This window comes from Parasteatoda tepidariorum, chromosome 7 (genome assembly GCF_982258835.1).
Source record: "Parasteatoda tepidariorum strain Cologne lab strain chromosome 7, Ptep-v5.0, whole genome shotgun sequence".
NCBI lineage: Eukaryota > Metazoa > Arthropoda > Arachnida > Araneae > Theridiidae > Parasteatoda > Parasteatoda tepidariorum.
Window position 1 is genome coordinate 51,253,427 of NC_141761.1, and position 27,748 is coordinate 51,281,174.

The 27,748-nt window shown below is 27.9% G+C and overlaps 1 protein-coding gene across 1 annotated transcript in view; it reads right to left on the reverse strand.

Moving 5' to 3' along the window:
* LOC107450648 (kinesin-like protein KIF19) overlaps window positions 1-27,748 on the reverse strand; it is a 78,155-nt gene that overhangs the window by 11,703 nt on the left and 38,704 nt on the right. Inside the window, exons 4-16 of the mRNA XM_087167831.1 lie at window positions 24,977-25,064; window positions 22,709-22,839; window positions 21,701-21,826; window positions 18,782-18,982; window positions 15,814-15,892; window positions 10,872-11,053; window positions 9,221-9,371; window positions 7,269-7,350; window positions 5,219-5,296; window positions 4,743-4,789; window positions 1,971-2,076; window positions 1,727-1,881; window positions 101-232 (exon numbers count right to left, since the gene is read on the reverse strand). Coding sequence (XP_087023957.1) covers window positions 101-232; window positions 1,727-1,881; window positions 1,971-2,076; window positions 4,743-4,789; window positions 5,219-5,296; window positions 7,269-7,350; window positions 9,221-9,371; window positions 10,872-11,053; window positions 15,814-15,892; window positions 18,782-18,982; window positions 21,701-21,826; window positions 22,709-22,839; window positions 24,977-25,064 — 1,558 coding nt within the window. The remainder of the gene's footprint in view (window positions 1-100; window positions 233-1,726; window positions 1,882-1,970; window positions 2,077-4,742; window positions 4,790-5,218; window positions 5,297-7,268; window positions 7,351-9,220; window positions 9,372-10,871; window positions 11,054-15,813; window positions 15,893-18,781; window positions 18,983-21,700; window positions 21,827-22,708; window positions 22,840-24,976; window positions 25,065-27,748) is intronic.

The following is a 27,748-nucleotide window of genomic DNA, read 5'->3' on the forward strand; positions in this document are numbered from 1 at the left end:
ATAACGATTCGAAACCCCGGAAGGAATTATAAATAACCCTGAACTATCAAATACTATTAAGAATTTGTTTATTAATGACTAATGATTTCTAAGAGCATACCATCAATCAAAATTCTTTGTTTCGTAATAATCTCGTCACAAAGCTGGCGCTGTCTGTCATAGCGCAATATCATTAGATCTCGACATCTCAACTCATGTTCTCTGCTTAGCTGAGAGGATTGCATTTCAAGTTCTACGTACTCATTAAAGAAAATACTTATGAACTTTTTCAATATGACATTTAAGCAAGAATATTTACAAGAATATTAGAATTTAACTTTATAACAATACATTTAACTTTATAAATATCATATAAAACTTTAAAAAAAAATTGATTTAATTCAAACATATTCAGTTTCATGAAGAAGAAAAAACTTTAATGGGTACTATTTTGATAGGGACGACTCACAGACAGTTATTTCGAATCTTTTTTCTGCCTTTGTTTCGCAAGATTATTTCGATTCAGTTGCTTAGTGTTTAATTAAATAACACAACATGCAAAGTAATTACAAGTTTTAGAAATTAACATACATTAATATGGTTACGATTTACCAGAGATTGAATTAGAAAAAAAGCAAAAGAAAATTAAAATAATGTGATGAGCATTCATAAGAAAGGAAAATAATGTCCAAAATAAAAATAATTTTTTTAAGATAAGCGTCTTTAATTTTAGAAAATATGTTTTGAACAGTTTTACCTCAGCTGTGATTTCGAATCCAAAAAGCCGTGCGTCTTTTATATGGTACTCGTATTCTGAATATCAAGAATATGTAAATGAAAATAATTTATTAAATAAATAAAGTCCCGTTTTTAAAAGTAAAAGGAAATAATTTAACAACATTTCTCAATTTTTGCTGGGGCATTGTAATTTGCCCCCCTCCCTAAAATCAGATAATTGGATCCTTAATTAACAAGGAAGATCAAAAGTTATAACAATATTCAATTGCAAAATATTTTAACTTTTCGTATTATTGCTAAATGCTCTTTTTGCCGAAAACTATTTATCAAGTATTATTTTCAAGAATTAAAATAGATTTTTAAATACAAATCAATGAATGATGTTGCAATAGTATCGGAACCGAATCATTATTTTCAAATTTTGTAAATATTTCACGAGTCTTGATTATAAGTAGCCGAAAATTGATAAGAATTTAAAACACAGGTTTGTGCAATGTTAAGCAAGGAAAGTTATTTCTGTCTAAATTTTATATATATACTATATCCCAATAAAACCAGAAACGGAACCAAATCTGCATTAAACAATAAAAAGTTTTGGGATCTATTAATGGGCAATTTTTAAATTTGGTGTAACAATCTGTTCACCGTCATGAAACAGAAGTAATTATGAAGTTGTGGCATAACTACCACTATAAATATTAAATACCGAAACCCTAGTTTATAAGACATGTTAACTTGATTCTATCTAGAGGTACCTTTTGATAGACATTGGTTGACATAGTCTAAAATTAAATTTTCGCCACAAAGTAATCATAGAGGCCAGTGAATGAAGAGAACAGGTGGCCCCTCTTATAATAAAATCTTTTTTAAAAGGCTAATTTTTTTTAATCAATGTATATTAATACAACCAATTTAAAACGAAATGAAATCTATCAACATTATTTTAAAATAAAACATACTACTCTGAAATCTTGTGATATTAACTATAAAACGAACCCCTAAAGGATACTTTCAATTTCTAGTTCATAAACTCGAGTTAGCAAGTGAAGTAATTCACGTTGTTCTCGAGAACTAGCCTTCTCTGATAAAGATTCTGTAACTGAATGAGTTTTTTGTTTGCAACTTTTATAATCAGTATCGCAATCTTCCCGCATTTCTATATACCTAAAACATCAGAAGAAAATGCGTTAATGAAAATATAGCCTTGTGTTAAAAGAAAATTTACCATTTACGAAATACAGATATTAAATTACCTTTGGTGCTGGCTTTTAATAAATTGCAGTTCCTCCCAAGCATTACGAATGTGTTCAGGCATGTCATTTTCCGCATTGTTTTTGTTGTCACTTTCACTGCTTATGCCTAAGTGGAGAAAATATTAACCAAACTTAAATATTAATAAAAAATTTGAAGGAAGCATTAATTTTCCCAGGATTAATTTAAAATTAAAGGTTATTTTTTTCTTCCAAATATACGAATATTAAGTGTATCTGATGACCGAAGTTGTATACTTATGGTGAGCAAAGTATATGTGCCTTAGACTTGTCCAAGTCTAAAGAGTGTCGCAGAAAAATTTATATTTGTGTGAACATACCACCTTATAAAATACATCACAAAAAACGTTCAGTAGTGCAGTTTTATTATAACAGGGGTCGAACATTAAACTTAATGGATTTAAAATTGAAATAAAATTACAGTAGAACTTTTGTTTTGAAATTGGACTATATTAACACTAGAAAGACTGAAACTTAGTGTATACCTATATTGCCCGAAAGCAGTCAAAATAACTGGATTGTAAAAGAATAAATAATGAGTAAAAAGAAATGTGTTTAAAATTAATTTTTAATATTTTTTTATATTATTTACAGTTATATAACAAGTTGTTAGTAAATATTAACAATAAAAAAATTATATGTCGCACAAAATTCTAAGAAATTGTGTCATTATACATCATTGTTTTTCTAATTGAAATTAAAAGCAGTCAAAATGACTTCCTTAGGCAATCTAGTGTTAAAGACTATATTAGATTCATGTCATCAAATGTTTACGTTAACTACCATAAATATAGAATTTTCCTTACAGGATTTCAATCATTTACCCTTAATCACTCTACGAAATTTATTTACATCATTGCTACTCAAGATATCAATGTTGCCTATATACGAGGTATGTAAACTTAGCGAGACTGACGATTTTAAGTTCGATTTGGCAACCTTGGAGCAACCAAAATTAAAGGGGCGGTAGGTGAAAATCTGTTACATGCCTAGTCTATGTGTGAACTCAGTAGATTAATGTGGTTGTACTAAATAACGCTACTTGAGAAATAATTTTTTGTACTGTGTTTTTTAAAATTAGTCATATGATATGGAACAATTGGGTACTTGCACTTTAAGAAGAACATAGATACCCACACACGTGACTTATGATGTCAGTGCCAGCTGATCGTTTCTAAGCAAAATGACGTGTTAAGCTAAGTTTCTCCACATAAGTTAGAATGTTAATTAACCTGAAGCTAATTCACAACGCCGTATCGCACATCGAATTTGCTGAAATATAACACTTTCTCGTCTATGTCTTTTTCTTAACTTAGATTTATTATTTGTTTATGTATTTTATTTTGACCGTGATACGTTTTTGTTTTGTGTACCTGGCCACTTCGATGCATAATTAGTTTGTTTATGTTCTACATGGCTTCATGCCTGTTTTTGTGTTAAGTAAGAAAAATATAGTGAAAGAATCTTTGCGTAAGAACATAAAATGTGTCATTTAATAAAATGGATATTTTACGGTCTTGGCTAACTCTGAATGGAATGGAAAGAACAGTTGCTAACGTAAGCAAAGGACACGTTTCAACAACCAATCAGGATCTAGGTACCCACACTATGTTACTTGCAAGCGGTATCCCATTGAGTGCCTCAAATTTTGCTTCAGACTTTGGTACATTGCAATTGACATTGTTTCAAAATACCAGAAAGCCTACGATGACAGTATTTTGTAAATAGACTAGCTTTTTCAGTAGTTTAAGGCCGGTAACGTGCATAGACTTATAAGTGCGTCTTACCTTAGACTTAACATGAAATTTGAAAATTATAACATGAAACAAAAAACACTATGAAGTGACATATGGGTATCTGTAATCATTTATTTTAAATTTATCTACTTCAATTTAAATTATTTTAATTTTAATTAATATTGAAAATTGTAATTGAGATGGATAGGTGGAATTTAGAAAAAGGTACTTATTTAAAAAAATTTTAGACGTTTACTAACTTATCACATGAAATCACCACATTGAAATTTATCTTAATAATACGAGAAAATAACCTACTAAGCTGCAATAATAATTCGGATTATCTTACAATATTAATTCACAAAATGCCTTATATTAGGACACTATCAGAAGGAAGGAAGGCGATGCGAGATTAAACATGCTGCGAAAAACCTTTAATTTTTCCAAAATCGATAGGAATGCTGACATAATCCGGGATTTTGAATTTTCCGATCGTTGATCGATAGGTAAAATGAACAGTTGAATATGCATCAGACCACTGTTCATCAGATTTTGAATGATGAATTAAATTAGAACTAAAAAAAAAAAAAAGAAATCACGCTTGCACGACTGAACATCTAAAACGGCAAAGCGGTCGGTGAAAAAGCAATATGAATATATGTATTTTTGGCCATTAACTGCATCTCCTACTATTCAGCCGACTTGAATCCAATTGACCTTTTCCCGAGATTGAAAATTCGTTCCAAGGAACGTCATTTTGGGACAGTGAAAAACACAATTTAGGTACAGTGTGATGGATGAATCGTTACCAACCCTGTTTGGCTTCTCAAGAGAGAAGACAATCTTGAATTGTACTTCTTTTCGAAAACAAAAAGAAAAAGATTATTTAAAGAAAATCAGTCCCATTACTTAATTTACACACTTCGTATATAAGCGTACTTCCAGTTTTACAAAAATAATAATTGACTTATTAAAATATGTTTTTTACTGATAATTTGCTAGTTTTAAATATTATTACCTTCATCTTCGTTTTCCAAAGCTGATACTGCTTTTTCAGTTTCCCACCTACAAAAAATACATAATTTATTGAATTTTGTATAATGTTTTGAACTTGTAACAATCTCACTTCAAGTAAAGCTTGTAAAAAACTTTACAGTGAGTTGTAAAACTCCTGACTAAGGCGAAAATTTCTTGCTATCCATATTGGAACATAAAGAAAGAGCATGAAGATACATAGCCAGAAGATGCCGCATTAAGAAAGGGACATATTTATCAAATTCATTGTTTACACATAAATGCAATCTTCTTAATCTTTATTAAATTTTTAAAAAAAAACTTCTTAGTATTTGGAATTTAACTTTTCTTGCAGTGATATTCTGCATATTGTCAGGCATTCGGTGCAATTATAATTGAAAGCATCAAAGAAAAAACCCGCTGACATTCTTTAGTATAAATAAATACAAGGTAAATTAGAAAACAAATTAAAATACTTACTCGCTTATGATCATTCCAAGTTTGTCAAATTCGATACTTTGTGCAAGTAGAGCATTGTCTATTTCCATCATTCTTCGTCTAAAGAAATGTGTTACGTCAGAAATAAATTGTAAGGGGCATATAAATACTTAAGGTAACAGATATTGTTCAAATGTGTTGCTCAAAAACTTACTTAGTGATCAAAAATGCCTAATAACAATTATAAAATGTATACAATACGCTTTCATTTCCAGTCATATTTTATGACTCGCGAATAGTTACACTCATTTTCCATAAAAGAAATCTAATATCTTTTTTTTTCTTTATCTAAACTAGTTTCTTTTAGTTAAACATACTATTAGTTCATATTTACAATATTCAAACACGAATTTGGCGCAAAAAATTCTCTCCAGTCTCCTTTAATAATTTCAATTACTGAAACCTATTTTCAAAATTTGAATATATTATTATGGAATATTTTCTCTAATTTTATCATAAATGCTTTTGAAAAAAAATTATTTTGATTTTAAAATATTTTACTTTTACGAAATTAAACTTTTCCAGTTTTCTATTTATCTCCGTTATAAGGTATATATATATATATATATATATATATATATATATATATATATATATATATATATATATATATATATATATATATATATATATATATATATATATATATATATATATATATATATATATATATATATATATATATACACATCTGTTCAGTATTTCTTAGAATTAAATAGGCTTGTAAATCTCATATACACTCAGCATGGTAAGAATATTAATATAAATTGGAAGTATGCTTAAAAAAGCAAAAGCATTTAAAAATTAAATACTATAAAATTATTTAATACAATTGAGTGATTTATGCAAATCTTTTTATGTGAATATAATTGTTTTTGCTGAACTTAAAATATATACGCCTTTTATTTATAAGAGTTTACAACTCTTTCTGTGGAATGTGTAGCATTGTGTAAAGCGAGAACAAATTTCCTCTTTTTTGATTGTAAAAAACCCCGTTGTCGTCTGATGGTTTGGAAGGGTTCACCAAAATTGGCAAAAATAATTCATGAATAAAGTAAATGCGTATGAGCTTGGTGTAAGCTTTAACATTTATTGCAGCTAAGATTTAACTATTCCTTTAAAATGTGTATGAACGTTAGATTCCGCATCAGCTTGAAATAAAGTATTCATTTACACAATATTTGGAATTTTTCAACCCCAAATTCTGTTAGATATTAGACCACAGTTTTTACAGAGTAGAAAGCCGAGGACATCATTGCACCAATTCAATACATACAAAGTGTTCTGTAATCTATCATTTTCGATAACATGTATCAACAGTTTTAGAATAACTGTCAAAAATGGAGCAAAAAGAGTTTTCGAGTTAGAGGTATTCAATAAAAATTTTATCCATTAAATAACAAAAACGTTATTGAAATGGCTCAAGTAATTCTTGAAAAAATGTGATTTTATAATTATCAAGAGAGCTGCTTGATTGGGTGAGGAAAAAGAGACATTGAAAGGTTATAATTTGAAGCATCTTCAAACTTTATAAAGCAATTAAAATTATTTCGCCCAGTCTTCCTCAATTATAATTCATCAATTATATACCATTTCTGGTTTATCAGTCCCTTAAATAGTGACTTTTGTCCTCAATGAGAATTTTTTCTACTCTATTTTTGGTGAGAATTTTGAAAATATATCATTGCATAACTAAATATTTCAAATTTTTTTAAAATTGCAAGGTAATAATAAATTTAGGTATTTTTCGAAGTTCAAAAGGAGACGAAGTAAAACAATCGAGCCGCGATTGCTCAATGGTTAAGGCACTGAATTATCACAGTAACGAACTGGGGTTCAATCCCCAGTGGCGGTTTGAGGTCCACCCAGCTTCAGATCGATGAAAAGCCGTTTGTAAAGGCGCCCTTTTCGAAAGTATTCAAAAGGTGGCATTTGCAACAATTATGTCATCAGTTTTGAAATCGTGTAGAGACTACACGATTTCAAAGCAGTTTCATAAAATTTTAACTCTTTGGGTGAATTATTTGCTGACCTCACATCCATTTGCGAATTGAAAGAAGATATCAGCTGTTTTTTCAATAGCTTCATTTCATCATCTGTGAGCTTTTTTTCTTCTGAAAAATAAACAAATGAAGAATAAAATAAAAATTTCATAAGTAGATATTTTAGTTATTGATTTACAAAGTAAAGAAGATTTTGAATTCTAAATCCACTGCCGAAAGAAAAACATGCCTGAAACCTTAATTCTTAGCTTAATTCATGCATTGATTTAAATTAACGGACTTGAATTGATAAAATTCTATTACATCAGAACTGTTAATTATCATAATTGAACACAGTTTATCAACTACCACATTGTGATTCTCAAGCAAATTTTTTTCTACAAAATCTCGATTTCAACAAAATTTCGTAAACGGACTAATTTCTAGTCCATTTACGAATTTTGGATCACGTGCTATTTACGAAATTAGTAGAAAACTTAAAAAAAAAAAAAAATAGAGATGATAGTTATTTTTGACAAGCTTTTACCAAAAAGGAAATATAAAAGCTGGACCATGTGTTCCGTATCAGATGTAAAAAAAAACTTTAAAAACATTTATCTTTATAGTTTGTTATTATCGGGGTAATTAGTCTAATTAAACGAGAAGCTAAACAACGTATTTTTACAAAGACATATCAAAAGCAACTATTATGTGTAAGCGGCTGGTTTTAAGAAAAAGTATTATTTTAATACAAGTCAATGAAAGTAAGAACTTTATGAGGCTGAGGAACTAGAGAGTGGGAGCATAATTAAAACTTTTTCGAACCATTTCTAATGGTTCGACATTTTGGTGCTTTTATCGGTTTAGAAGGTATAAACTAGATTATTATCTAATCTAAATTTAATTGCTCCTGTTATCTAATCAACTGAACTGCATTTATTTTTAATAAATCGCAAAATGTTATTCAGGATTATGTTTCGATAATTGGATCACCAGCAATGGAGGCTGGCTTATTGATGCCAAATACGCCTGAAAATTCCATTGCAACAATCTAAACAATCCTTATTAATATGGCTAAATAATACTGATAAATATAAATATAGTAGCAGTTAAAACACTATTAAGGTCCCCACGATGATCATTTTTCGTTTAACTTTAAAAATTAGATAAAAAGCAGAAATTAAATGAGCAGAAAATTCGTTTGAACGTTAATAAACTCTCAATCTAGATGGAGGTTTTTCAAACTTCCTGAAGTTTACTAAACAGTCAAAATGGAGAGTCTGCTAGCAATAATTACGAAATACCAGATGTGACACAATGGATACCGGCGTACGTGAATATTGAGGGTAACGAGTGTGCGGACTCCTTGGCTAAGGAAGGCAGAGGTGCCAACCAACCTTGCACCACCATCACGCTTGCACCACCATCACCACCATTCCTTCAGGAAACCCCTCATTACTGACTTTGATTGTTCCCGAATCTTAACGTCAACAATTACTAGACTAAGAACAAACCACTTTAAAGGGATGAAAATTCTTCCCGACGAAATAAGAACTTACATTCCCTGCAAGAACTGCACCGATGTCCAACTTACCCCGGATCACATTCTCGAGTGCCCAGCCCTTACCCCATACGTTTTGCAACTGGGTATGGTGCCACTGGCTTCAGAACTTCGTGATATCCTTTACAGTAATGATGTATTGGAGCTTGCGGATGCTTTTTTGAAGGCACACGAGGCCATTTAATTGTCCATGGACACGATAAAAGAAAAAAAACCCAGATGTGACCCAATGATAACAAAAATCTCTATATCTCTAAGAATACAAGATTTAAAGTCTAGTTAAAGTCTATTACACCAACTTACAAAAGCACTTCAGCCCATCAAATTTCTTTTGCTGGTAAGAATTAAAGAAACTTAAGTTTGTAAATGCAACAAAATTTTAAATCATTACTTACAAATTAAGAACGATGAAGCAAATATTAAAAAAAGACGATGGAATACCTTTGTGTCCATCAAACTCTCCGTCTTTGAAGGATGAATAATTCGAGCCCTGTATTCTTTTATGTAGAGCCGCAATTTCTTGTCTAAGTTCATTTATGATGGATTGATATTGAGCGACATGATACGACACATCAGATACATTGCTCCGGAGCTAATAAGATATTGCTTTTATTAAAAAAAACAACTTTATACCATAGAAAAAACATAAAAAATTGCTCAATGACAAAACAAATTCCGTATATTTTCTATATTTCATAGAGAGACAACCAAAACCTAGAGGTTGCTTAAATAAACCAGTTAACAAACAGTTTATTTATTTCATCAATTTTAGTGATAAATTTTTTTTTCTGGTATGAAGTTTTTAATTAATTATTAATATCACATTTTACATAACGGTGTGTAATTTATATCCAAAGTAAATGCCATGTTTTTGAAATTTGCATTAAAAAGCAATATTAAATTGGCAAAATTCAAAATTTTAGCAAAATTAAAAAGAATAGTTCCTAAGAAATCAAATTTTGAAAATATGATTTTTTTTCGAAATTCGATTCCTCGAGAACTATAGTCCAAATTTTATACTTGGTAATATGTAACTGCTTTCTTTAAATTGATGTCAAAAATTGCATACCTTGCAATTCAAAATTCGACTATTATTAAATAAAAAAATAATAAGTATATAATGAAAGTTATATTTTACATGGAAATATCTTTGTATAATCGAGTTTTATAATTGTATGCAAGATTTTTTAACTCGCTTAAGACATTCTCGTGATATGGTGAAAAAATGATATTCGTGATATGATTAATTCGTGATATGATTAATTCTCGTGATATGATTAAAATTATCATTAGAGGCCCAAACTTTGAACCACATTTCAAGATTGAGTCCTAAAACGTGAAGATGTGATTATTTAGGGAAAAAAGTTTGTTGGGATCAAGCATGTATATATATATATATATATATATATATATATATATATATATATATTGTGCGCTTTACACTTTATTGTTCAATTATTATACTATAATTCTTCTTCGTCAGCACTACAGCCTAATGCAGGCCAAGGAGTTCTCAATTAGCTACCTCCAGGCAGGGCAACTTTGAGCTAGATTTTTCCACCTGTTTATTCCCAACAATTTTAAATTCTTCACAACACTGTCCAACCATCTTGTAGCTGGTCTCCCTCTTCTTTTAGTTACTTCAATTTTCGAAAAAGTAAGTTTTTTAACTAGATCCAAATCTTCACGCCGAAAAACGCTGATCCTGTTGACCTTAATAACCCTCAAAATATTAGGTAATCTATATTTATTGTATATTTCATGATAATATTATATATAAATTATACTATAATTACTAGATTGAGAAACTAAAAGCAGTTTATAAAACTAAAATAAATCGAAACAAATGGTTTTGTAAATATTTTTTAAAAAAAATAAATTCACTCATGAAAAAACACCGAACAATATTGCGAAATAGACCTGATTTGGAAATTTATACCTAAGTAAATATGGTCGAACTAAACATTTAAACGCTTCTATCTATTTCCTACATAAATGGCATACAATGAGCTAATGAATTTATACAATCACTTAGGATAATATCATCAACACGATTTCTATGCAAAACACAGTAATTAATAATCCTGCTTACCTTTGTTGTGATGTTTTTTGCCCTGTCTGCATATGCTAGAGTATTTCGTGACTCCTCGAAATGGAAGTGCGAAGGGCTGATGTGTCCCACCATTACAGTTTTGCAATTGCCCGCTAATGGTTCTTTCAGTATTCGAGTTAGTTTGCTGTCACGGAAATTAACATATCTCGTATTACGTTCAGCTGCAAAAGATAATCAGAAATAGTATTCTATACAGTGAAAAAAAAATCATTTCGCATTTTTAAAAATGAATTAATTCAAGTTTTTTTGCGAAATCATTTTTAATTTTTAATTTAATTTTTAATTTTATTTTTTAATTTACTGAATCAGATATTTAAACTCAAATGATCTTAATTTTCTTTAAAAAAACTTTTACCAATTAGATATTTTTTTTAAAATTAAAATGTCGTATGGTTATAAAAATAGATTTTTCAACATTGTTCCATGATAAAAAAAATATTTAATCTTTGTTTAAAAAATGAGTGAAATGAAATTCTACATGAACAAGTTCAATTTAAATAAAGTACACAATGTTCTTGAGTTTCCTTAAAAGCACTTAATTTTAAAAAAAAATTACGTTGGTTCGTGGTGTTGTTTTTTCAATTATGCAGTGTGATGGTTGTAAAAATTGATTTTCAACATTGAAAATAGATCGTTCATCATTGTTCAATGTTAAAAAAAACTATTTCATCCTTTGTTTTAAAAAGAAAGGAAACGAAGCTCTTTACGAACAAGTTAAATTTAAATGAAGTATACTATCCTTATGAGTTCACAGAAACATATTTTATGCTATCTCATTAAAAGAATTTAATAAAAAATTGTTCGTGGTATTTCTTTTAAAGCTATAAAATGTGATGGTTGTGAAAATTCATTTTGAAAATGGAAAATAGAGCTACAGAGCTTTCAACTTTGTTCTATGCTAAAAAGCTTCTTCATCATTTGCTTTAAAAAGGAAGGAAACGAAGCTCTTTACGAACAAGTTAAATTTAAATGAAGTATACTATCCTTTTGAGTTCACAGAAACATATTTTATGCTATCTCACTAAAAGAATTTAATAAAAAATTGTTCGTGGTATTTCTTTTAAAGCTATAAAATGTGATGGTTGTAGAAATTCATTTTGAAAATTGAAAATAGAGCTACAGAGCTTTCAACTTTGTTCTATGCTAAAAAGCTTCTTCATCATTTGCTTTAAAAAGGAAGGAAACGAAGCTCTTTACGAACAAGTTAAATTTAAATGAAGTATACTATCCTTTTGAGTTCACAGAAACATATTTTATGCTATCTCACTAAAAGAATTTAATAAAAAATTGTTCGTGGTATTTCTTTTAAAGCTATAAAATGTGATGGTTGTAGAAATTCATTTTGAAAATTGAAAATAGAGCTACAGAGCTTTCAACTTTGTTCTATGCTAAAAAGCTTCTTCATCATTTGCTTTAAAAAGGAAGGAAACGAAGCTCTTTACGAACAAGTTAAATTTAAATGAAGTATACTATCCTTTTGAGTTCACAGAAACATATTTTATGCTATCTCACTAAAAGAATTTAATAAAAAATTGTTCTTGGTATTTCTTTTAAAGCTATAAAATGTGATGGTTGTAGAAATTCATTTTGAAAATTGAAAATAGAGCTACAGAGCTTTCAACTTTGTTCTATGCTAAAAAGCTTCTTCATCATTTGCTTTAAAAAGGAAGGAAACGAAGCTCTTTACGAACAAGTTAAATTTAAATGAAGTATACTATCCTTTTGAGTTCACAGAAACATATTTTATGCTATCTCACTAAAAGAATTTAATAAAAAATTGTTCGTGGTATTTCTTTTAAAGCTATAAAATGTGATGGTTGTAGAAATTCATTTTGAAAATTGAAAATAGAGCTACAGAGCTTTCAACTTTGTTCTATGCTAAAAAGCTTCTTCATCATTTGCTTTAAAAAGGAAGGAAACGAAGCTCTTTACGAACAAGTTAAATTTAAATGAAGTATACTATCCTTTTGAGTTCACAGAAACATATTTTATGCTATCTCACTAAAAGAATTTAATAAAAAATTGTTCGTGGTATTTCTTTTAAAGCTATAAAATGTGATGGTTGTAGAAATTCATTTTGAAAATTGAAAATAGAGCTACAGAGCTTTCAACTTTGTTCTATGCTAAAAAGCTTCTTCATCATTTGCTTTAAAAAGGAAGGAAACGAAGCTCTTTACGAACAAGTTAAATTTAAATGAAGTATACTATCCTTTTGAGTTCACAGAAACATATTTTATGCTATCTCACTAAAAGAATTTAATAAAAAATTGTTCGTGGTATTTCTTTTAAAGCTATAAAATGTGATGGTTGTAGAAATTCATTTTGAAAATTGAAAATAGAGCTACAGAGCTTTCAACTTTGTTCTATGCTAAAAAGCTTCTTCATCATTTGCTTTAAAAAGGAAGGAAACGAAGCTCTTTACGAACAAGTTAAATTTAAATGAAGTATACTATCCTTTTGAGTTCACAGAAACATATTTTATGCTATCTCACTAAAAGAATTTAATAAAAAATTGTTCGTGGTATTTCTTTTAAAGCTATAAAATGTGATGGTTGTAGAAATTCATTTTGAAAATTGAAAATAGAGCTACAGAGCTTTCAACTTTGTTCTATGCTAAAAAGCTTCTTCATCATTTGCTTTAAAAAGGAAGGAAACGAAGCTCTTTACGAACAAGTTAAATTTAAATGAAGTATACTATCCTTTTGAGTTCACAGAAACATATTTTATGCTATCTCACTAAAAGAATTTAATAAAAAATTGTTCGTGGTATTTCTTTTAAAGCTATAAAATGTGATGGTTGTAGAAATTCATTTTGAAAATTGAAAATAGAGCTACAGAGCTTTCAACTTTGTTCTATGCTAAAAAGCTTCTTCATCATTTGCTTTAAAAAGGAAGGAAACGAAGCTCTTTACGAACAAGTTAAATTTAAATGAAGTATACTATCCTTTTGAGTTCACAGAAACATATTTTATGCTATCTCACTAAAATAATTTAATAAAAAATTGTTCGTGGTATTTCTTTTAAAGCTATAAAATGTGATGGTTGTAGAAATTCATTTTGAAAATTGAAAATAGAGCTACAGAGCTTTCAACTTTGTTCTATGCTAAAAAGCTTCTTCATCATTTGCTTTAAAAAGGAAGGAAACGAAGCTCTTTACGAACAAGTTAAATTTAAATGAAGTATACTATCCTTTTGAGCTCACAGAAACATATTTTATGCTATCTCACTAAAATAATTTAATAAAAAATTGTTCGTGGTATTTCTTTTAAAGCTATAAAATGTGATGGTTGTAAAAATTCAGTTTGAAAATTGAAAATAGAGCTACAGAGCTTTCAACTTTGTTCTATGCTAAAAAGCTTCTTCATCATTTGCTTTAAAAAGGAAGGAAACGAAGCTCTTTACGAACAAGTTAAATTTAAATGAAGTATACTATCCTTATGAGTTCACAGAAACATATTTTATGCTATCTCACTAAAAGAATTTAATAAAAAATTGTTCGTGGTATTTCTTTTAAAGCTATAAAATGTGATGGTTGTAAAAATTCAGTTTGAAAATTGAAAATAGAGCTACAGAGCTTTCAACTTTGTTCTATGTTAAAAAGATTCTTCATCCTTTGTTTTAAAAAGGAAGGAAACGAAGCTCTTTACGAACAAGTTAAATTTAAATGAAGTATACTATCCTTATGAGTTCACAGAAACATATTTTATGCTATCTCACTAAAAGAATTTAATAAAAAATTGTTCGTGGTATTTCTTTTAAAGCTATAAAATGTGATGGTTGTAAAAATTCAGTTTGAAAATTGAAAATAGAGCTACAGAGCTTTCAACTTTGTTCTATGTTAAAAAGCTTCTTCATCCTTTGTTTTAAAAAGGAAGGAAACGAAGCTCTTTACGAAAGAGTTAAATTTAAATGAAGTATACTATCCTTATGAGTTCACAGAAACATATTTTATGCTATCTCACTAAAAGAATTTAATAAAAAATTGTTCGTGGTATTTATTTTATAGCTATAAAATCTGATGGTTGTAAAAATTCCCTTTGAAAATTGAAAATAGAACTACAGAGCTTTCAACTATGTTCTATGTTAAAAAGTTATTTTATCTTTTGTTTTAAAAATTAATGAAACGAAGTACTTCGCGAACAAGTTCAATTTAAATAGAGTATATGATGAGCACATAAATATATTTTATGCTTTATACAATACACCAAATATAAAAGTATAGCATATATTATATGGTAAGTACAGTGCACGAAATAAAAAAGATATCTTATGGAATATCTTCCGTTCTAATGATCGGGTTAAGACAAATGAGATGAAGAAAAACTATTTAATATTTTGTTTATTCACATTATCTCAAAACTGATGTTAGAAAAACTGGCGTTGAAGGAAAATCAGATTTATGGAGCGTGAAATACAGCATCAAATGTTGCTATGAAAAGTACTAAATGTATGGTTTAATTCAAAAATGGTCATAAGGAAAATTTATGAAGCTTTTATTCCGTAACAGTTCAAAGCTGTCTTCTGGAAGTACATATATATATATATTTAAGAAAAAAAAAGTTTAAAAAAATTTTAACATTATTTTTTGCTTATAAGATAAAAGTTTATAAAGTTTTCAAATAATAGCATATCCAACTACATTCTTTTCACAGGCGTAATACCAAGAACAAAATTATGGCTGTATAATAGTCAGCAAATTTTTATTATCATTAAAAACTCAAATAATTAAATAATAATAACTTTTACTAATTGTTGCGGAAATCACAAAAAATACAGATTATTATGGATCTATTTTCAATCTAAATAAGATAAATTGGTTTTTAAAGATTAAAAAAGCAAAAGAAAATAAATAAGTAAGAAATAAATAAAAATAGTAGTTTAAAATTCTATTTAATATTTGATAAAAAGGAGACATACTTACCTAAAGCATTTATACAGTTTCCTAAGGCGAGAAGTGATTTATTTATATGAGCACCCTCAAGTAATCTTTTCCCTGTATTCTATAGAATAAAAATTAAGTAAAATCAGTTATATCTGTAAAGAATAAAATTCAATTAAAATGAACTATAAACTATAATAAATTCCCTCATAATAATAATAAATATAACCGCAAAAATAATAATAAATTCCTTTTCCCAAATCAGTTAAACTTTTATATTGTTTAACTTACAGATATTATTAAGTTTTGAACTTTCAGATTGATAAGTTATCAAAAGGTTGTTTATTATTTAAATAACTATGTTAAATGAGGAAAAAATAACCATTAAATTTTCTACTATATGTAAATTTTAAAATTTCGCATTTGCTTTAATTAAATAATAAAGTAATACCGAAACCTTACGAATAGCAACGAAAACATTTCTCCTCAGTTTTCATTAAAGCTCGTCAATGGAATATTGAAATTCTAAAGAATTTGTGTGCGTGTCTGTGGGTATGTGTGTCTGCATACCGGATTGCCATTAACTGTAGCCACTAAAAATACTGCATTCAACGTGAAGCTAAACGAGTACAATTATAAACAAATTACAATACCCGATTTAAAATTTTTTTAATAAGATTTTAAATTCAGAGACATTAAAAAAATGGAATTTTCCAATTGGTTCATAGCTCTGATCAGAAAGTTTATTGCACATTCTGTAATACCTAATTATTTTTTATTCGTTATACTAGATTATCTGAATGATCAACATGATCGTAATAGCATAGGAGGACTACCACGATCCAACACCAAATTAGTATTCCTGAAGTTATATAAAATCACGTGTTTAAGCTCATTTTCAAACAATCATATTAAAACGACTATTTTTCTTTCCACAGTCATGCGCGACAGGAGGTCCGGCATCAGCAGGGCATTATTTGCAGAAAAAATTATCTAGCATGATTTAAAATAAAAAAATTTCTTAATTTATTTATATATTTATTTTTGTGAAGATATAAGAATTCGTACATTGTCTCCGGTAGAAGAAATTGTTTTTGCAAACCTGTATATATTGTTATTTTTCTACAGAACACTTTGCTAAGTATGTTTAAATGATCTCAGATGATTACGAAATTAGACATTTAAAAATTGTTTACATACCGCTAAAACCGTTGCCGTCAAAAACTTGTTAACGTAATGTTATCGCAATTTAAAAGCATCATTAAGGCTCTTGAAATCTCAATTTAGGATCACGTAATCTTTGCGAAGGAAAAACTAAATTTAAAAATAATTGACATCAATACTACTTTAATACTTTTTCACCAAGAGAGAAGTTCGATAATCTGTTAGAATCGGCGTAATTACCCTAATTACCCGCAAAGCTAATCAACTTGTTTCTACCAATATAGAAGTTTCAAATTTAGTCCATGTATTCGTTATGGGAGAATAATTAAGACAGAAAAAAAAATTCATTTAGATATTTTGCTATCATAGGGGTAAATTAGCCTAATTGAATGTAATGATAACCAACACAATTTTACCAAGACAGATGTAAAGTGATAAGTACATTGTAGGCCGATCGGCTGTTCATCGCAGGTGGCTAGTAAATTTAAATAAAATTTAAGTAACATTACTTTAAATTAAAAGTAAAATAAAACGCAGATACCATTTAAATAAAATTTAAGTACTACTTTAATAATTTTATCTATTTAATATTTAATTACAATTCTTTCTACACTTTAATAGTTGCATAATCAGAGCGTTCCCCATATACAAAGTGTTCCATAATCTCTGTCCCCAATAAATATTTTTAAAACGTTGTTAAAAATGAAGAGAAAAAAAAACATATTGGGGGTCAAAAATTAATTTTTTAAACGAAGAAAAAAAACGAAAACGCAATTGAAATCTGGCAATAACTAAGAAAAAAGCTGGGATTAAAAATATTAAGATCAGTTTTGATCACCCGAAAAAATTTGGAGGTATTTCTAAAAGTTACATTATACCTCTTCTCAATTCCTTTTGTCAATCTAACTTGCTCCGATGTTTTAAATCCCGCCTTTCAAAAGTGATTTTAAATCAATAGTGCTTAGCATTAAAAAAGCCATTGCACATATTCATTATTATTTGTCCTTAAAATGCAGCAAAACAGTTAATGGAAAAAAAACGTGTTGTAACTATAAAGTTAAAACTAGTTAGGTTGATGTTTATTTGCTTTTATCAGCTCTTCAACCTCCTAATATGGGTCTTCCATCTCGAGTTGGTGGATACAAAGTGAGAGTAAAACTAACCGGTAGATTTCATTAAGGCAAACGAGCCTTCACCGAGGATTTTTTAAGTGGAACTCACCGCCATTTGCGTTACATGGAGAGGAAAACCACAAACATTTCCCACGATTAGCCCGACATATCACTATCCGATTAGCCCGATTGAAGAGCTTCTATGGTAGTGAACCGAGGAAATTAATGTCAATGGTATACCAGTTTGAAATTCTCGCTAAAATGCATAGTAAAAAGTGTTATGAATGCAAGATTACTTCCTTCTCTAAAATTAATACATCCACAATGCATAAAATAGTGTTTTGCTAGATTTTAATCATTTTTGTTTCGATTAAATATTATTTTGAAATCCGTTTTTTAGAATATTTTTTACATAATTTTTTAAATGCATCCACGGTGCATAAAATAATGTTTTGATAGATTTTAATTATTTTTGTTTCGATTAAATATCAGTTTGCAACCCTTTTTTTTTTAAAAAAAAGGGTTTTTTATAATTTCTGAAAATTCAATGTGATTACGAAATCTCTGTATGCCACAAGTTCTAAATGAAGACATTTCGTAGATTGAAAACGTCTTTTAATAAAACGAAGACAGAGTTTTCTTTGGAAATTGATGTATTTGCTCATGTTATCAACTATTATCAAAAATTTTAGAAATATTGTTAATTATCCTTAAATATAATTAATTTAAGCTACCTGCGTTTGTGCTGCTCTTTCAGATCCTGCTAAATCTACCATATAAAGTCTTCCAGTTCGTACCACTTGTTCATGACTGTGGGCTGGACTTCGTTTCTTCACCTGAACAACAAGAACTGCGTGTGAACGGGATGAAGTTGCATTCGCACCTGTTGATTCTTGAGTCCTTCGCTTATTTCCTCTCATCAACAGTGACATAACCTAATTAAATTACAGAGTTCAAGAAAAAAATATAAAATAAATCCGATACTATAAAATAATCTTAATTCGAAAGCTAAAAGTTCTTTTCAAAGAAAGAAAATAATTCTTTCGATATCCGAAAATAAAAAGTTATTGTTCTCATATTCATTAACTAGGCCAACTTGGCACCCCGCCGGCCGAGTTAATGGCCTAGTTAATAGTCGCAATAGCCTAGTTAGCTGTAGTAAAGTGACTGATGCATGGTTAAATCTGTCGAGTCGCAAAAGCCCTCCATGTTCCCATAGCAAATCAGAACCTCTGGGGGTACTGGATTGGAGATCGATCGTTCTCTGATTCAGGTCAAAATTACGATCTGTTGATGAATGAATGGATGCATGAATGGGTCCACCCTATAAACGGGTGTGACGTATGGTGCGGCAGAAGTCGAATTCTTGGCCATAGATGGCTCCACTGGAAAACAAGAACAATCGCACCCCGTCTGCCTAAACAGGCATACTTCAACAACAGATGCATTTGATAGAAATCAATACATAACATTGAAATGAAAATATATTCTATTATAGTAAAAATTGAACAAATAATATTTTATGAAACATGAAATAATAAAAAATAAATAGTTAATTTAAAACAACGAAAGTGTTTTATAATGTTCCCAGCCAAGACAATCTTCGTAAAAGCATTATTTGTGTTTCACATTGTAACAAAAAAAAAAAAAAAAAGATTGTGACGTAACAGCATTTTTTTAATGCAGTCTTGGAAATAATGGGTTCCGTGGGAAATAATGAGTTCCGTGACTATTGGAGCTCGCTCCAAATTACTCAAACTTTTGAAAAATAAACAATAGTTAGGCATTCAACTTTTCGAACGATCCAGTTTATAGTTTTCATAGGACGTCCTTATTCTTCATTTAATAGTAATTCTTGTTTCAATATTTTAACAAATTCTTTCAGAAATGAATAATGAATGAAAAAAAAAATGAAAAATTTTTTTTCTTTAATGAAAAAAAAAATTAAAATCCTTAAGAATAATAAAATACAATTCACGATTTTTAGAAATGTACGGAATATTCCTGCTGAATCTGGTTTAATCTTTCTGCTGAAAATACACCAATCAAATTGTCAATTTCTAAATGTATGTTTCATATTAATTTTTATTTTGATTAAAAAGTTGCGATAAAAAAGTTGCGATAAAAAACACAGTCGGCGCAGTGTTGAAAATATTTTATATTGAAATGAAAAGTTCGAAAGCTTTCGAAACATTTTAATTCAACACAAAGTGGTTTGTTTATGACAAAAAGAATAGGATGTAATTTCTTCAGTCTTGTCTCAAGATTAAACTTATTAAACTTTTTTGTTCGTTAACGAAAGGTAGTGTCAGAATACTTTATAGCCAGATCCAAAAACTCAAAGTCTCATTCTATGTTTGGGCAAAAATTATTATTATTTTTTTTTTGCCCTTTTTCAAAGATTTAAATTCAATTGCAATTGTTATCTTCTTTTTAAAAAGAAGAAGAAAAAAAAGACAGTTTACGCCAGAAAAGAAAAAAAGAATGACATTTAAAAATATTAAATTTTGGAAAAACATAAAGTGATTTTAGGAATGTTCATTATGAAATATTTCAGTTTGGTTACATGTTTTACCCTTTGTTTAAAAAAGATCAATGACGGGAAAATAATTAAAAAATACATATTTCTATAATTAATATTTAACATTTTGCTGAGCTCCGAACATCGTTCACGCTATGATACAGATACAAATTTCTGGAGCATGACTCCGATACCAGAGATATAAGTGAAATACAAGTTAAGGAGAATGAAACTGAGAATTCTAATTGTATTCTTTCCAAGAAGTCTCGTTTAGCCTTTATTTTATTTAATTAAAGGATTACGGCTTCATATTTTTTACGTCACAGAATTTCAAAAATTTTTTTTTAATTTTTTAGGAATGGCTCAGAAGTATACAAATGTTTGGTTGTAGCGAAGTAAAGAATTTCAAGCTTTGGGGAGTACATAAATTTTTTTGACCTTAAGCATGTTTTGTAGCTTAAAAACGTTATTAATAATGCTGTTTTTTTTTAAATTTTACGATATTTTCATACCTTATATAATTCTCATCCACAGAGTCGTATCGTTATATATATATATATATATATATATATATATATATATATATATATATATATATATATATATATATATATATATATATATATATATATATATATATATATATATATATATATATTTAAATCAAATTATTATTCAACTATAAAACTAAGATTTCCTCTCTTTTACTTTACGCGATAAAAATTAAAATTAATTTAGTTTTGAGAATAAAATAAAGATCAACCTTAAAATAGGTAATAAACTATAAAAAAATAATAACTTGGCAGTTTTATGTCTGCTTTTACCATTTTATTCGGTACAACTCTGTTTTGCATATTTTAATTTCAAGTGCAAATGCACTAGTTCAATCTTGAAGTGAATTTTCTAAGCGAAGAAGAAACTGATTTTTCTGAAAAATTGAAACATAAAGGATAAACCTGATTTGCCAATAATGGTTTTAAGAACTAATATTACGGTTCAGTCTAGAAATTTTTCTAAAAGAAGATTATTAATTAATAGTGAAAATGATGAATTTGATTGATTTTTCAAAGAAATTTCTTATAGCTAATTTCTTTTACTGTCAATTTTAAAACATCAGTAATCGTGAATGTACCTCCTCTGAAGAAGATATTTCAACTTCGGACAATCCAGCAACTTGGTGATTTCCTTTGGAATCTTCTCTTAGCTCTAACTGTACATGAGAAGGATTCAAAAGATCTCTGATATTTTCATTATAAATCTGCAATAAAAAATTAATTATTCGAAAAACATCCTCTTTTTTCGTCGGTGTTAAAAACAAAACCTTTAACCTAAACAAACGCAATTCATATCTATCTATCTATCTATCTATCTATCTATCTATCTATCTATATCTATATCTATCTATATATATATATATATATATATATATATATATATATATATATATATATATATATATATATATATATATATATATATATATATATATATATAATAATTTCTATCAAAAGATATAAGAATTAAACATTCATAAAAGATTTAATCAGAAATTGAATGTGCTTTCCTAGAGAAAAAAAAATTTTCGTAAAATTACCGTGCTGTAGTGACATTTCTGATAAAAAAAAAAACTCCAAAATGTATGGTATTTGAATTATTCAACTGGTAATTTCTGAAATTTTTTTTTAAATTTATAAGTAATTTATTAAACAGCTAAAAATGTAATAAATACTTTTCAGCCTTAATGTTTAAAAAAAAAGCATTTTCAATTACTTTAAGCTGCTTAAAGAGAAAGAAAAAATGTACAGTGCTGTAAATATTTCATGATACTCAAATATTTGCTGAAACAGACAAAAAATTAACTCAAAAAAATTAAATTTTTAAAAGAAATTCTAAGACTTAAATTTTAACCGAAGTCAATACTGCGAGCAATAAAAAAGCAAAGTGTCGTTTTAATTGCATTATGTTTTTTTATTAAAAAAAACTCCTAATAAATGAGAATTATTTATATTTTGAATTTTTCTTACTTCTAGATAAGACATGCTAACATTGTAAATTTTTAACGTTTACTACTTCTAGATAAACTGTATACTTTTAAATTTTCTTTCTTCTAGATAAATTGTACGTTTTAAAATTTTCTTACTTCGAGATAAGACATGCTAACGTTGTATATTTTGTTCTTCATATCAACTTCTTTGAACAAATCTTTCAAAGCTCGTACCATAATTCCAGGATCATCATCAACTCCAACCATTGTATGGGTCTTACCGGATCCTATTGTATAAATTTCAATCATTAATAAGTTTGATGTTTTGCTGCTTCATTTCCCAATTTATTACTTATAGTATTTATGTTTAAAATTAGCGAGGGCAAAAAGGGAAAATTTAATTACCCAAATCAAATATTTAGACAACAAACTTTTAATAATACACAAGTGGGCGACCTTTGTGCTAAAAAGGTCTACCTTAAGGTGTGCTGTGTGTTTTTTGTGCTCTTTAACGTTGTCTACCTTAGTTTGAACAAACTTTTAAATTTATATTATTGCAAAATTATATATTTCCATGGAGTAAAAAATATTATTATTTCCAGTTTCAAAACGTTTTAAGATATTTTATGAAAATACGATGTAGAAATAAATAAGAATTGCAGCCAAAAGAATATTCTCTACCTTAAATCTACCAATTTACGGTAGAGAATATTATTTTCCAAAATATGTATTTAGTTCAAAAATATGAAATTAAAATAGCTTAAGACATTTTATAACGAATAAATCATTAAGGTATTATTTTGTGGCTAAGAAACAATAACAAATGGAAGTTTTAGAATACAAATATTTTTGAATACATACAAACAGAATGTTTTCTGAAAAGGTATAAAAGGTCCTTTTGTACACTGTATAAAATAAAATGCAGACTACCTTAATAACCTTTGATCTTGAGATTTTTGCGTACTAGAATGAAATTCTAATGGTTCAAGAAGATAGATTATAAATGTGCTAATAAATTTATACAGCCGAAATTTTGTGTTATTAAATCAGACTCAAAAACGTATTTTCTCTGAATAAACATATCTTTTAATAAACACACATTATAGACCCTCATAATATAGGAATAGCTGCAATCTTGAAAATATGGTCACGATAGTTAAGTTTGAGCCATCAAAAATTTAGATATTAATTTTCCTATTCGGGTATTTCGCTTTATCAATGAAGCTGTTTAAAGAAATCAGAAACATTTTCATACAATTGTAAAACTCTTTCATCTAAAAATAATTTAAGATAACTTCATACGAAATATAATATAAGATATTTACTATTTCTTATTAATTTAGCAATGGTCAACAACACTTAGAGCTGTAAAGAAAACAATTTACCTTATTTTAACTTATTTAATTTTATATGCAAAAATAAAAAATGAAATCGGCTGAAAGGTTTTGAAATTTCTTAAAAGCAATATTCTTAAAATTTATTTTTAATGGAACAGTTGGACCGATTCAGTTTTAATTATGTAATTGTCATTTAAAAATGCATAATTTAAAATAAGATGAAAATGCGTATACTTTACTAATCAAAAAGTTTTCGATTTTGAAATTAAATTAAATTTTAAAGATTTAATTAAATTTTAAAAAGCTTTTATTATCACAGAATTTTTTTGTAAAAGCGAATTCTACAGTTGCATGTAGAAAGTTTTTGATTTGCTTAAATAGTTTCAGAGATATGACGAAATGTGCAAAGAGTGAACTTTATAAAGGTAATCGAATTTCGACCACTCTCCTGACCAGACTTCCGGGACCATATTTTCCAGATTGCTATTACTCTGTATAAAAAAAGTCAAAAGTCCAAATCCAGCGAAAAAAATGTATGTTTATTCAGAGAAAGTATATTTTCTGAGTCCGATATCCTAACTTAAAATATCGTCGCCTGCACAAATTAAACAGTCCCTAAAACCATTAATCTTATATCATAGTATTTAAAAGTCTGGTCATTAGATCAAAAGTTATTAATATGATTCGTTTTTGAATTGAGCTCACTCGACAGTACTATAAATTCCTTAGCATGATATTTAAAAATAAATATCTAACATGATTTTTAAGAATTGTGTATAAGTATTAGGGAGACCGAAAAGTAATGTCATTTCTGTACATTTGGTATTTGTTATCAAGATTTTATTTTCAATCAATAATGTATTCACCCTAGCTGGCAACAACCTTTCAATGCCGCATCGAAAATGAATTGAAAAAAATGAATTGGTTTCTATGACTAATGAATATTTAATGCGCCAAAACGTCATTGTTTTCTGGTTCCCCTAACACATGCATCTTTAGGAAATATTACTTGTTTTATAAAATTTGAAAATAATATCCATGTCTGTCAGTAATTAGTATTTAGAGCCGCCTTTTATTAAAAACATACCTGTTGCTCCATAAGCAAAAACTGTTCCATTGAATCCATCCACAACATTTTCTACAAGAGTTTTCGTTGTTTTCTCATAAACATCTTCCTGCAATGAATACACCTTTATAAAAAAAACTGCTTCACTCAACACGTGTCAATTTTCATATTATCTACGTAATTCTTTGAAACGAAAGAATTTTCACATTTTACTTAGTTTTCGAAAATATTTCCTCAAATTAAATCAGTTTGTAATTTCGCCTCAAGCGGAATTAAATTAAAGAAATCTTGAAAAAAAGTTAAAAGATAACTGATTAATTTTTCATTTAAATAACAGCTGCCCATTGATTTATGTAAGTGTAGAGATTAACAGTACATCGTGTTTCATTGAATTGTATTAATTTCACTAGTTCAATAAATAAAAAATAACGAAGAAGTAATAATAAAAGTAATAAATGCCTTTCTCAATAATTTTTATAATTTTATTGTTTATGCTTCTAGCTGGAAATATAGCTTTTTAACTTATTCAACACGTGTCATTTTTTATATTATCTATGTAATTTTTTGAAAGGAATTTTTTTTTTTTTTTTTTTTTTTTTTTTTTTTTTTTTTTAGTTTTCTGAAATATAAATCGAAAGGATTTTAAAATATTTTTGATTTTCGAAAACATAACATGGAAAGAATTTTCAAACTTCTTAGTTTTTTCTAAAATATGCCTTCAAATTAAATTGGCTTAATTTGAAGAATAGAATTAAAGAAATTTTGAAAGAAATTAAAGAAATCTGGAAAGAAATTAAAAGCTAAATATTTTTTTTTAAATTTAAATAATAAGCTGTTCATTAATTTATGAATGTGTAAAAAAATAACAGTACTTTGTGCTTCAGTGAATTGGAGTAACTTCACAAAATAAATAAATAAAAAAGAAAGAAGAAGCAATAATAGTAGTAGTAAGTATGAAAATAAACTATAATAATAATAGTAATAAGTATTAAAATATGAAAATAAATAAATTATAAACTATAACTAATTATAACTAATAATAATAAATTTTAAACTTATTCTTAATGATTCAGGCCGTATACGGACAGAATACAAAAAAATGGATTTTTTTCATAAAATGACAAAACATTTTTTTTTCAATTGTTCAAGCAATGCATATTTATTGTAAAATATGATTGCGTTGTTTTTTTAACTATGCCACATATTCAAAAGAAAAAAATTACAATAAACTTGTAAACATCTATTTATTCTCGTAATGATAAGTTGCTAAGTATAAAACTTTTTTAGAAAACCATAAATGATGAAAAATATTGCCCTGTGTCATGGAAACCCGCTAAATATTTGTGTCACTTTCTGGTGAAACTATCAGTAGTTGTAATTATATCGATTTTTCAGCTTACTCACTGACTGTGACAATCCACAACTAGTTACGATTTCTTTTTTATGTTATAACGAAGTTCAATGAATCCGATTCTCATGCATTTTTTACGACACGACTTTAATATATGAAAATAAATATTAAATGAGTGACTTAACATATATTTATTTCAGTTTATGTGTTTTCCCATCAGTTTAAAAGTGAGTAAATAAGTGATTGATTTTTTAGTAAATTTTTTTGAGTAGGAGCTCTTTTTTTACAACATAATGTATTGATTTTCTTAAATATCGTGATAATTACGTACCGATTACTCTTACGTGTATTAGTTCAATTTTTAGTTGAAGATTAAATTTATCGGCGCAACAATTGCTTTTGCATCCGGCTGCAGACCTTGTACTCTCAGAAATAAAATTCTCGGTTTTGACGATTCAATAATTTTTGAGCTATATTTCGTTACTTTTGAGAATAATTTCGTCACGAAATTAAAAAACCTCATCGTAGTGCTTTGTGGGATAGTGTTAACTAAAATTACGAAATTGGAATTATGAAACTAGAACGAAGACTAGAATATCGAAAATAAAATAACGTATGTAGGGTGATCAAGAAGGTCAAGGGTTGTAAGGTGGTCAAGGAGTTGGATTCTTACCAGGGTGATCCCAGGGTTGAATCCCATTTGGGGCATGAGTGTAATTTATCTATCTGTTCTACCTGTCCTTGTGTTGCTAAGGTGATCCATTTGGTGCCTCCACCTATATGGTGCCCACGATAAAATAGTAATTAGGAAAGTTAGATACTTTTGGTACTTTTTTTAGTACGAAATTAGAATGACGAAATATTTTTTTTAATCCTGATGAAATTCGTTTCCTTGAATAAGTGACGATAGTAATTTCGTCACTTTGACGAAAACTTCGCTCGGAGCATACAATAGGAAACGGTTTCGTCATAAAAGAAGAAAGCTTCGCGATATTTGACTATCCATTTTTTACAGTGAAGATTGTTAATTTTTTTCTAAATGATTAAATTTTCATGAAACGAAATAAAACTTTGACTTATTAAAAATAAGAGTTGTATTATTTTAATCTAAATCTTGATTATAAACAGGTTCAGACGTTTATAGACAAGTACATACTTGGGCACCATTTAGATATCTATTAATTAATGAGCGCTGAAAAATAATTCGTACTTTATCGTTAAATGAATTACTTACCACGATTTTAAATACATAATTGGTGGCCAAAAATAACTAAATATTAGGAAAGAAAAACAATTTCACATTACATTTCACGTTGCATTTTTGTAGAATAACCAAAATGAAATCAATGTAACTTAAATTGGCGAAATAGTTTTTATACTTTAAATTCAACTTGAGGTAACTTGGATGATTAGATTTTAATTGCAAAAGGGTCCAAAGTGGA